The sequence below is a fragment of the Varroa jacobsoni genome, unplaced genomic scaffold (genome assembly GCF_002532875.2).
Source record: "Varroa jacobsoni isolate VJ856 unplaced genomic scaffold, vjacob_1.0 scaffold_134, whole genome shotgun sequence".
Classification (NCBI taxonomy): Eukaryota; Metazoa; Arthropoda; class Arachnida; order Mesostigmata; family Varroidae; genus Varroa; species Varroa jacobsoni.
The window spans coordinates 430,843-442,681 of record NW_019213036.1 but is presented as its reverse complement, the minus strand read 5'-3'; the positions used below and the strand labels follow the sequence as shown (position 1 = coordinate 442,681).

Below are 11,839 nucleotides of genomic sequence, written 5' to 3'. Positions count from 1 at the left end.
ATTACTATACTTAAAAGCACATGATTCAAATAGATAACGCACCGCTTTTTAATTTCAGCTTGCATTCGCTCTCAGCGCTGCCACCCTTACTACAGGAAAGCGGTGATAAAAAAGATAGTAAGGGTATTGAAACACCAACTATTCCAAAGCAGGAGTCTCCGGCCGAAACTCCTACGATGGAAGAACCCACTGGGGATCGCCTATTGCAGAAAAATCTACAAGTGTCATCGAATAAAGAAACTGCTGCTGGGGCAGAAAAGGGCAAGGAGCTTCTGACACCTAAAAATCTTAAAACAACAAGCAACGACAGGTCGAGTTTCGAGGTAGCATCCGTTCCTGAACCCCAGAAGAAGATTTCGCATAAACAACAGCGAAAACGTGCACCGTCTATTCCTTCAAAGAAAAATACACGAATCGTGACGAGCGTGCCGGACAAGTCTTCCGGTGATTCCAAGGCAATGGACGATAAGAAGAGCAAAAAATCGTCTTCGAGTAAACGTATGTTTTTCGTATGTATAATCATACAATTTATTTAATAGCGCCCCAAGAACGGTTTTATTCTATCGTAGGTTGAATCTTCTCTAATTGTATTTTAAGGGAGTTGCGTTTGTTTTAAATTTGTCCAATTTTCAGGAGAATCGCTAGTAAGCAGTTTCGAGGGTAAGCTGGTAAAGTGTCAAAGAGTCATTAGCAAGTTTAAAACTGACGCCGTTCGCAAGCTTCATTTCAGTTAATTTTCCGTCACAGTTGTTCATGATGCTTTTCTGCATCATTTTTCTGCATCATTTTTCAATCGTATATACATTTTCTATACTATTCGACGAAAAGAAAGAGCTCGGAACACTCAAGTACTGTCATCTGCTTGTCAAAATACTTTGTGTGCAATTTTACATGTGTAGTACTGGCAATCTCTTTGCCCGAAGCCAGAAAAAGCTGAGGAAGGTTGAACGTATGAAGTGTACTCCATTTTTTCTTTCGGCAATTTTATGATGATCTATAACGATTTCTACTTCGGTAGGATCAAATATTGATATGCCTACTTACGCGATTTTGTGAAACACGAATAGTCATTGATGAATGCGTTTCCCGAGCGTTTTTGTGGCGTTCTCGTAAATGTTGCACTTCTACATAATTGGTAAACCTGTGGAAGACCTGTGTATTTCTGCAATGGTTTCAAACGCGCTTGTCACTGTAGTTTACACAAGGTGTTTGTGGCGAGATGTACGTGCACGCCTATCCTGTAATCTTGGTACTCACCCAAGTGATGACGACCCAATGCTTTGTTTGTGGCTTGTCTGTGTTTCTCAGCTTAAAACATGTGTTACAAATAAATATTACAACCAACTCCTGTTCGACGTAGTTTTTTTGTTTGCGTGTGCGTGTATGTTAACGTAAAGTGTTGCGCTGTTTCGGTACTGTGAACGTTCACCGAGTCACTTTCATCAACTTGATGGTACATACAAATGGTGATGGTAGGTAGGTTTGGTAATTGGTCGTTTGAGTCGTTTAAGCTGAAAGCGGTAGTACAACATTCGGACCGTGTATGCTTGTGTCGCTTGCTGGCGTTACGAGTATATATTTAGTGCTGTATTAATGCTTACTAAATATCTACCTTATTTCCGTTAATTATCTTGACAGTCATATTCTTCGTATCTTTATTACTCATGCCTACATCTTGTAATTGCATGGAACGGACAACCCCACAAGGCTGTGATTTCGCTCAGAGAGGAAGCAGTAGATGCAGTAATTTTAGAACCGAAAATAACGGCATCGTTTGTTGGCGTCAGTTAGCGGCAACTGCTTAGTAAATTTCCTTTTTAATATTTAATTGATACACGTTGACTAAGGAAAAAAACTATTTTCAAGTTTATTATAAAAATAACTACGCCAGTCCTCTCGAAAATATACTTCACGTTTCAGTAAAAATCAGATGTATATATATAGCCATTCCGTTTGCTTAATAAGCACAATAATTCTAGTACATTATTCACTAGAGAAAAAATCTTCTATCCCTAAACTCTGGGGATCCGTTGGGAATTCTCGAGAATTTTTTATACTCTTCGCATATAAACAACTGGAAATTTCGTACTGCTCGACCGTCTTATCCAATATGTTGCGTTCTTTTGGCGGGTGTTATCACAACATTATCGTCTATGGCCTGAAACCATCGAGGCATATAGTAGTAAATCCTGCAATAAAAATACGAGTGGCTTTCAATGGTTCCGCTTAATGGGTCTACCAATTACTACAGAAAAAAATTGGTACGGCGATCACAGTCCCGTAAAATCTAAACCAGAAAACTAACAGATTACCTGCTCGTGTACATACTAAGAGCCGGCTTTTATAGGAGCAGTTTTAGAATTAATACAGATTCGGATACTAGTAAGAGATGCGTCAATTGCCGGCCATTAAGTCTTGATTATTTCGACCTACTTCAGGATCAACGAAATTAAAACAAATTGCTCAAGCGACAGTTAGCCATTGATGGTATATGACAGCCGGTTCCTCTAATTAATAAATCCGATTATAAAAACTAATTGCATAAATTGCAAAAACATCTCCAATACTATTGGAGTCCAATGCAGTCGCTTATGTCAAAACTTTGCTTCCAAATTATGAAAAATGCTTATTGTCAGTACATTATGCCCCTATATATTCTATTATTTTACCAAGCTCACAATTGAAATAAATGTGTAAGTTAACTTTGTCACAGTACCTTGATTTTGAAGGTAAACTGACTTAAGCCACCCCTGTGTAGCTTTCTGGAAAGGCCTACTAGGGCGTAACGCATCGGATCTGCTGGTAGTCTGCATAGGAAAGATACGACATATTACGTATTTGAAACGTGTGTGAAATAAAACTTTGCTAGTACCACAATTAAAGTTCCACTCAAGTTATACGCCCAAAATGTTCAGTCCAATCCGCTCCCCTATACAGTTGTGGTATAAATTGGGTTTTTAATTATGGAAAAGACTCTTTCAGTATTTAAAATATTTGAGGGGTTTAATACTCTTCGTTAGAAAAGACGTACATCGTATATACTTCCATGAGCAACAGAAATAAAATAACGTCGCATTATTTATGAAGCAGACCATGATCCAGAAAGTACGTACGTACCCTGCAAGTCAAAGCTTCCTTCAGCTGAACATCCAACGCTAGCTTTTTCTAGCCTGCTCATTGGTACTTCTGAAGTCCTCGACACAGAAAACGAGAGCGAGTGTGATCTTTGGGAAGATGTATCGACTACATCTTGCAGCGATCTTGACCACTGTGACGAGCTCGAAAAGTCTCGTGAACAAACGAATCTTCAAAGAGAATCAAGCCAGCAGCCTGGGCAACACCGAAGTCGAATCGAAATCGATTTCATCCCAAGCGAGCTCGATGCTGCTTTACCAGATCCCATCAGTTTCACCACTGGCGATCGCCATGTCAGTCTTTATCCCTCTGTAAATACGAGGGAAGTAACAGCGCCACCTAGCACAACTAAGGGGTCATCGCCAGCTAAGCAATCAGCGAAAACCTTCGTTCGACGTAAACCAAAAAGGTTAGCCAGTAAACTGATTCAGGTTAACGGCCATTGTATAACTGACAGATTTAAAGGTGTATATAAAACCTATTGCATTACACTCATCCAAACAAAAGAAATAATTAACTTGTAATGCTGTGGGTTGCAGTATATTATGGGTTAATCTGAAATATAAACTTACGTCAGGAGATTTGTAAGGCCCCGTATCGCCACTTTAAATCAAAACAACTATCATTCGGTTCTCAATACGTGTCCTGTAACCTGCTTAAAAATTCTGCGTTTCTTCACATTTTTTAAGGCCTTATATTCGACGTTAATTTTGCTTCTGATAGAACTTTTTTTTTTGTAGGTAAAGATGTACTGCGCTTTTAGAACTTAATATGTAAATGCAACGTAAATAATTGCAGTCTCGGATCATGATAAATAAAACTGTGATACAAATTCGAGCAGATAACTGAATTAGATAATTTAACGGTACACGATTTTAAATGGTGGGTTATATATGCATGCTTTTTGGAAGGTATCCCACCAAACAACGACGCGCAGCTCGGCCTGTAATTATTAAATACGTATACCAAACAGCTACCTCACAATACATCTATAAGGTTAGTAGTCCAAATATTTGATTTGATGCATCCTTATATCTTTTCGGACGACGCCACACGAACAAGCCAGGGTTGTCGTGACTCGCGACTGGGCTCTGAGGGAGCACGCCGCTGCCACGTTCTTTTTTTAATTCCATACTAATGTTGCCTAGTGAGCAACTGTGAGTACTTTCAAATTCAAGTTCAGTAAGTTGAAAATGCCAACTGTTTTAGAACCTCTATAGATTATAAATGATGAAACAAGTTAAAATTATCCTTCTACTACTTTCAGCCAAATGCTTCGGAAGGCAGCACACTGTCGAAAACAGAATTTTCTGGCCCTGATTTGTCTGAAGTCAATAACGTCACTAATGGCGTGCTGGTGACCAAAAGAGAATGTATTGTAAAGATTAGTCAGCGAGAGGACGCGTTAAGCACAGAGGGACAACTAGCTGGAATAAACGATTTTTGGAAGGCCATCACAGCTGATCATCATGATACCGAATACGTCAACTTAACCCAAAAGGCTCAGGCTGAATCGACGTTGCGTGACGTTGACACTGAAGCATTAAATAAAGTTAATCCAAAGCACTATGACGACGTTACCAAGCACAAAGCCGTAAACGATGAAGTAAGCTTCAACTCACCGTTTGTCATTGTGCCATCAGTCGTTCCGACTCCGAACTTTGATTTCCAAGTTGACCTTGCAATGGATTCGACCATGGAAACAGTAGAGCCAATCGAACAGTTTCAAAATCAATGGAACGACCTGCCCCATATCGACATTAATTGGGATGAATATGCAAGGTAGGCATGAATTAGAACGGACGGAGCTGATCTATCTTTGTAGCAGATACATATTCAACCTAAGGCCATGCAGAATTTGTGCTCAGCCAAATGTCGTAAAGCGGTTGTCTAGAAGTTGAAAACATCTAGACTTAACACATGTCCGGTCAATGTCTAATGTATTAAGTGTAAGGCCGCAAACTACGATCAGTTTATATAACTTCTTGTATTATTTAAGCTTGATTCTTCCAACGATCAGCTTAACACTTATGTGAACTCATATTTACAGTACTTCGGGTTCCTCTCCCTTCATGTCAGAAAAGGACATCCTAGAAAAGATTGAAGATGCTCAAATGGACATGCGGAGAAAGCAAAGGGCTCTCAGCATTATCCCTGAGTATCCTGAAGATGAGTCCGAGGAGGAGAAGGGTCACAAAATCGTCCTAACTACAAACCTCGACGACGAGTATGTTAGGAAGACAAAAAGCGAACACCTCTCTTATTGTACAAGTGATCGGCGTGCATTGCGCGTAGCCTTATAGCTCATGATCAACGAATTTTATTCCCGGGCATTTTTGGAAAAAAAAACTGACACACCATCGGTAACAGCAGCTGCGTCATGTATAACTTTGGATATCATTAACAGCTGGCTCTTATACGGAGAAAACATTGTTTTTGTGTAAAATGCTACATCGGATAAATAATGCGGTGGAAAAAAATTACTATAATAAATTTTCAATTACCGGGGGGATTCATTTAAGCTGACTATGAAATATTTCTTATTTGTTACGGTCGTTCGCATCGATTGACTTTTCTGTTAGCGAGTTTAATGATGTTATTGTTGTAATTTATTCTAAAACCATGTATTCTAATGTTGTTATAATTATAAAATCAGGTTACCACCGAAATACGATTCGGACAAGGATTGTGAATTATCAATCACTACGTTTCCGCTACAAGGCCAGCAAAACACGGAAAGACAGGACGTAGTGTCTTTCAATGGAACCGTATTCTATTTGCAGGACATCTCTGAGGAAAGTGAGCACTTCCAAGTGCATCATGTAGTCTACCCCACTGATGCAGATGAAAGTTTCGATACCATCGATGAAGGTTGCTTTTACGGAAAAAAGGAGCAATTGAGCTCTGGTATATCTTCTAAGAGTAACAAAAATATTACTGATGTTAAAGATGAATCATTGCAGACTACGGACACAGCAGAATCACAGCCATTTACCGTTTTAGCCAACTCTGCTACAAAGAATCCCCCATCTAGAGTGAAGCTAAGCGAAAACTGCTTTTTCAAAGAACTTTGTTCTACACGAACAGATGTCTGCATAGAAGATAGAGCTGACAACAGAAGCAGCTCCGTAGTTGAACAGATCACCACAAACGAAAATTATGAAGGTAGCCCAATGTTAAATCCAGCCACGAACACACTTAAAAAAAAAAACAATGAACTTGAAGACAAAGCTCAAACGAAGGATAACGAGCCTCCTCACGATGAATCTGAAGGCTGTATAGGGCAAGCCGGTCCTGAAAAGGTTGATATTGAGATTTCTGCTGTGAAAGCAGAGGACACAACAGACAAAGAACCGGCGATTAGTACCGAAACATCGAGCGGAAGGGCTTCACCAACAGCCGCAGCTACTCGCGAAACGCCTAGTAATGATATGGATACTAAACCATTCTTGCGGGCAGACTCTCCACCGCATATCACGCCAACCTGGCCGGCACAGGAGAACAAAATCGAAATTTTGGACAACTCCTTCGAGGACGACGATCAAGGGGATGATATCACCGGAAAACTCAATAAATTATTACTTCAAGAATTTGCACGAAGAAGGTAAATGGTGTATATATTTCTACTAGATTTAGAAACACGTGGCGATCTAGGTTTGCAACGAGTGCAGGGACGACCTGTGTCGTGCTGAGAGTCAGCCGTCTAAGGCGATTCTTAAGTAAAGCAATGAAATGTTATTATTTATATCGTTGAATAAGATACAATTCTCGTACTTCAATATAGTTTACCAATCGAAATGGCCTTCTCAAGAATGAGACGTTTATTCAAGTAATGTACACATGTGATTGCTTTGCGACAGTAGCAATGCAAGGATTTGACATGCATTTGGTATAACTAATATGAGCAACGAAAAAGTATTATGATGATTTCAAACCTTAGTACATTTATAAACCGATAGTGAATAATGAGCCTTAGATATCCTGTTTTAGCAAACGAAGCTTCAATCTAAATGTTCTTCGACTTTGTCCTTGTGCCTTTATTTGTACTCTCGATTTGGACGTTTCAGGCAAAACGAAAAGCCAGGTATTCCAGAAACATCAGGAACATGCGATCTCGATACTGATTCCTTTTTTCCCTCTGGAACGGGCTCGTTAAGGGACCTCGACTTCAGGACTAGCGACCCTGAAGTAGACTCTAAACCCAAAGCGAAAGCACTGCCCCTGCCACCCGTTAATCTCATTTCACGAAGGTTTATATTTGCTGTGATACTGTGCATCACACACAGCTACTGCAATATGCTTACAAAAGCATCTTTCGAAGATAAAAAAGATTTTAGCTTAATCCTTTTGAAGTCGAGGAAGTTTTCGCAATGACATTAGCAAGGCAAAGCATAGTGTAACTGTTTTTTTTTTTTAAATGATCTTAAATCATTTGTTTTTTGTTGTATGCTTTGTCAGATATTCTGCCGGTGATGAAATGGCCTATCGTAACATGGCGTCGTCAAGGGATAGCGCAGCCGTCCAATCGCGTATCAACTCAACTAGCGTCTTACAATCCGAAATCGTGACCAACAAAACAGTAGCCGCTGCAGAAAAGCAGGCACCAGGAAAAAATGCCGTCAAAACACCACAAGATACTACTCAGCAGAGCGCGGATAAGTGGCGGGTCTGGTTAGCTGACGTTAACAATATTTGCTGCAGATATAAACACACGTATATGCCGTCGTTGGGTTCTGTAAAAGCTAAGGGCTCGAATTTCTGGGCTTTGCTCTCTTGTCATTGCGACCCTTCAAGCAATCTAGTTTCTTCGTGCTTAACAGACTCTATAACTTTGCAAAAATAATACAAAAACCAAACCGTATATATATATGTAAACGAGATGAAATCCGCCCTAAAAATTCGGTTTCGGTCGAATCACAGCTAATTTTCGTGCTAAAGTGTTAGGATAGCGGTATTCGATAGCGAGTTCTGCTCGATGCAGTACCGGTGAATTTGAGAACGGAAGCAAACGCAAAAGGTCAACTTCTAACTTGATTTAAAAATTATAAAATAGGCCAACTGATTTGATAACGCCACCTTCTTCGACCCCGCCCTGTACCGGGTCGATTAAAGGACCTACGCAACAGCCCGTAGGAATTGTACCAGTGGCTCTCCAACGACCTGCCGCTGAAGGTAATGTAGCAAACTAATATACAGACTGATTATCACCACCAAATGTTTATACATTCAATGTAAGTGAAAAGCCGAATGGAATTCTTAACCATTTTTATTAACGTAAAATAACCCTTAAATAGAGCACAATCGTTTACAGAAGGTAGCTTTTATTTGCTCTTCTTCCGTACTTGAAAGTCACATATTTAACTAGTTGTGCACACTCAAACATGAAATAAGCGTACCGTAAGAGGTAAAAGCCCTGAAAAAAAAAGAAACTTTTGTATACAAGGTTCATGAGGCTCTTTCTTGATCTTCATTGAGGTCTGAAACTCGTAGTAGAGTCGTTTAGTAGATCCTTCGGAGCTCAGCGACATCCATTTCTTCCGCCGTAATTAGTCGCTTTGCCTATAGCGAAACAAATCAGCGTAAATTGTGGTCCTTCATAATTAAGGTTCTATTAACGCTCTGTATTAATCGTCACTTTTAAACACACTACACTCTGCTTACAGCCGTCAATACTGAAAGCTAACCGAGAAGTTTGTCTGAACGTTCTACAGAATTCTAAGCCATTAATGCTCTCCGTGACTACTATTTATCTCTATTGGTGACAAAAAAATTAGTGGGCTTCTAATTAGAAAAAATTATTTGTTTAACGCCAACCTGGCCCGTGACAATTTTTTTCAGCCATAGTGAACCCGATTTGGTTCATAGTGAATTTTCATTTGAACTGTAATGAACTATTATATATATGTATATATATATATATATATAGTGAAAGGCAGTAATAATAACTGACACTAACTGTCGGTTTGTTATCCAAGAAGTTCTTTTTTAGAAGTTATCTCATTTTCCGAACAGTCTAAATTTGCCCTTTGAGTATTAGCCTTGAATCCTGTATGCAACTTAATATGTTGCACTACATCGCATCTCTAAGGAAATGTAGAACTTTTTGCGTCGAGTGACTACAGTGTGCCTCAAAAGAGAATCCCGGACACCTTTTTCTAAATACAGCTCAACTGCATAATGTACGTGTCATACTAGGATCGACAAGTCATTGGATATGAGCTTCCTTTTCGGTCTACATGTTCCCTAAAGGGTCACCCCATCTGCGGCCCCATCTTTACTTCCGCTAAAACCTGTGCCCCGTTCAGATATCGATCAAATTAATCCAGCTCTGTTCAGCTGCCCTTTGTTCAGTTTCATCGGAAGCTGCTATTTCTAGTTCAGTCAAAACTTCATCTATACCGGTGAAAAGGAAGTCTCGCTGAACCTTGACAGGGGCACAAGCCACTGACCATATAAATAATCAGGTGCTGCCCTCAATAGTGACAAGTAAAAGAGCACAGATTTCTATTACAATTAATCCCCATATCTACATAGTCTGATACTAACTTTGGAGTATTACGCGAACAACATAATGGGAATCTCTTAAATGCTTTACCAACCAAAAACTCAAGAATCCAAAAATTGACCATACAGCATATTCTCGATGTGACACGCCATGCTTACCAATATTGCTATGCATAACGTTGGCTTGCAATTCACAATCCCGTAGGGCCGCCTCAGCTGGCAACAAGGCTAACGCCTTCTAGGCCCGCACCGCTTAGGCCAGTACCTCCGACGCCAATACCTCCGACATCTCTGAAAACGGTGATCAATCAGCAAACAACAGCGGGTTCTGCCGAAATTGCGGATGCCTCAACAGAAATAGCACCGAGGGAGCCTTTAAAGAGATTTAGTCCAATCAGACCAGCACCAAGTCCACCCCTTGCGCCTGAATTGAACCGGATTTTAGCATCAAGTACAATTCCATCAGAGGCCAGTATTAAACAAGGGGATCACACTGAATCGTTCAAGGTAGAGTTCTCGGATATCGATAGCGATTGGAACTTCCAGTGACAAAAGTAGAGCGAACCCCATTGCAAACAAACAAACAGTCATCGATAAAATTAAAAATATCCCCCTTTTATTCTCAAATCCCACAGGTCCATATTAAAGCTTCAATAATTTGGTATTTAAAATATCTTACAGTAAAAGTAATTATTTGAAATTAGCTAATCCTTTGTTCATGAGGCCCTTTCGTCGGAATTAAGAATCTGTGTGGTGTAAAAACGTATCTTTTACTTTCTTCACTTGTCACTTAGTTACCAAATTCATATTTTTTCGTATAGTGCGAAACTTAAGCGGTAGATAAACTTTATCTTTCGACAGGATGACCAAATCGCTCAACGGTTTAATAAATTCGTATTTCCATCGATTCTTCCACCACTGTCAAATATGAATTCTGAACGCAGGCGATCTTCTTGTGTGAAGTCGCCGTCTCCGATTGTAGAAGTACGATCTAAAGATGGTAGTCGAGCTCCAAACTCTTCTCCAGCCTCAGTAAGCATTCCATGCACATGAATCCGCCGTCTCAACACTCTCTATTAATACAAAGTCGTTTGATTGCTTTGTACAACAATAAATACACAGCAAGGTTTGGTCGTAAATATTTGACCAATTTTTTAAGGTCACTATATGCCAAAATGGAAATTTCTCACCCGCTGACACGACGCCGTGTGCAATCATACATCAGCATTTATTAGAAATATATTTCATGTTTCTCTGCCCCTTAGAATACTTCGACACGTAGTGATTCACCCGTGTTTAGCTTGCACCAGTCGGCGCAAGTGAAAGAAACTACTGCTGGCGTTACATTGACACTATGCCCATTAGCGGAACAATCGGTTCGCGTAAGTTCGCCGTCGGCTGAGGGGGCTTCAGGACAAAGTTTGGAAAGGCAAGTCGTGGATGGCAGCCAAAACGCCGGGGAAGGTCTTACATACCAGCAAGGAAGACCTGAAAACGAGCCTTCATACGAAGAGGATATGCGCAGACGTCGAAGTGCGTTAGAGGGATTACAGTTAGAACTACACGACCTACACGTTTATATGAACGAAACTGGAAAGTTCATATAAAATTATTCTTCTTATAATGCTTTTTTCTATTAAATTATATTCAGAAATTGGTCTTTGACCCAAGAAACATGATTTTTTCTTTGAGCCTTCGCTCTTCGGGCATGCTCGTCTAGTGTCAGACAGCCATTTGCGTGGTCGTTAAATTCCTAGATCGTTATAAAACTTCCATTAAAAATATAGGGTGGTAATATAATCCATTATTGAATTCTTAAAGAAACCGTTTCTGAAGACGAAATGGAATGCATCCTTCGACGTACCCTCGACTTCGGGGTTGGAGAAGACCGGTGAGTGAGCGTTGTGTAGTTTATAGCTGGAGCCTTACATGCATACAATCGTGCTTGATTGACTAGCTACAGACTAGCATTAACTAGCTAGAGCTGTCCGCGTCTACTTCTAGGTTGAGTCATCAAACACGTAACATCGAGGAGAGGCAGGCTTGCCTTTCAGCCGAGGCACGCATCGTAGAACGCCAGATATGGGAGTCGGCTAAAGGTTAGTAGATGGAAACAATGGTTATGAAAAAGTAATGGCTACACAGTGGGCAGGTAATGCGTACTACCCAGGTATGGGTCTTGCTAAACTTAATTGCAGTT

At 40.2% G+C, this 11,839-nt stretch overlaps 1 protein-coding gene and 2 long non-coding RNA genes across 7 annotated transcripts in view; 1 reads left to right on the top strand and 2 right to left on the bottom strand.

Annotated features, from left to right (window-relative positions):
• The window catches only part of LOC111268294 (uncharacterized), a 28,890-nt gene that overhangs the window by 13,931 nt on the left and 3,120 nt on the right, over positions 1-11,839 (top strand). For 4 of the 5 annotated variants that reach the window (XM_086971682.1, XM_086971683.1, XM_086971688.1 and 1 more), the window contains 14 exons: positions 59-498; positions 3,091-3,544; positions 4,047-4,131; positions 4,403-4,917; positions 5,186-5,362; positions 5,792-6,739; positions 7,203-7,385; positions 7,594-7,806; positions 8,189-8,307; positions 9,845-10,146; positions 10,501-10,671; positions 10,905-11,172; positions 11,461-11,530; positions 11,644-11,738. In XM_086971682.1, coding sequence (XP_086827808.1) covers positions 59-498; positions 3,091-3,544; positions 4,047-4,131; positions 4,403-4,917; positions 5,186-5,362; positions 5,792-6,739; positions 7,203-7,385; positions 7,594-7,806; positions 8,189-8,307; positions 9,845-10,146; positions 10,501-10,671; positions 10,905-11,172; positions 11,461-11,530; positions 11,644-11,738 — 4,040 coding nt within the window. The remainder of the gene's footprint in view (positions 1-58; positions 499-3,090; positions 3,545-4,046; positions 4,132-4,402; positions 4,918-5,185; positions 5,363-5,791; positions 6,740-7,202; positions 7,386-7,593; positions 7,807-8,188; positions 8,308-9,844; positions 10,147-10,500; positions 10,672-10,904; positions 11,173-11,460; positions 11,531-11,643; positions 11,739-11,839) is intronic. The other variant, XM_086971685.1, reaches the window with a different exon arrangement.
• LOC147753882 (uncharacterized) lies at positions 730-3,254 on the bottom strand. Its single transcript, XR_015314203.1, has 3 exons — positions 3,118-3,254; positions 2,717-2,807; positions 730-2,189 (listed from the first exon to the last, which is right to left on the bottom strand). It is a non-coding gene; the product is annotated as an uncharacterized LOC147753882 (long non-coding RNA).
• On the bottom strand, positions 8,386-9,881 carry LOC147753881 (uncharacterized). Its single transcript, XR_015314214.1, has 2 exons — positions 9,799-9,881; positions 8,386-8,694 (listed from the first exon to the last, which is right to left on the bottom strand). It is a non-coding gene; the product is annotated as an uncharacterized LOC147753881 (long non-coding RNA).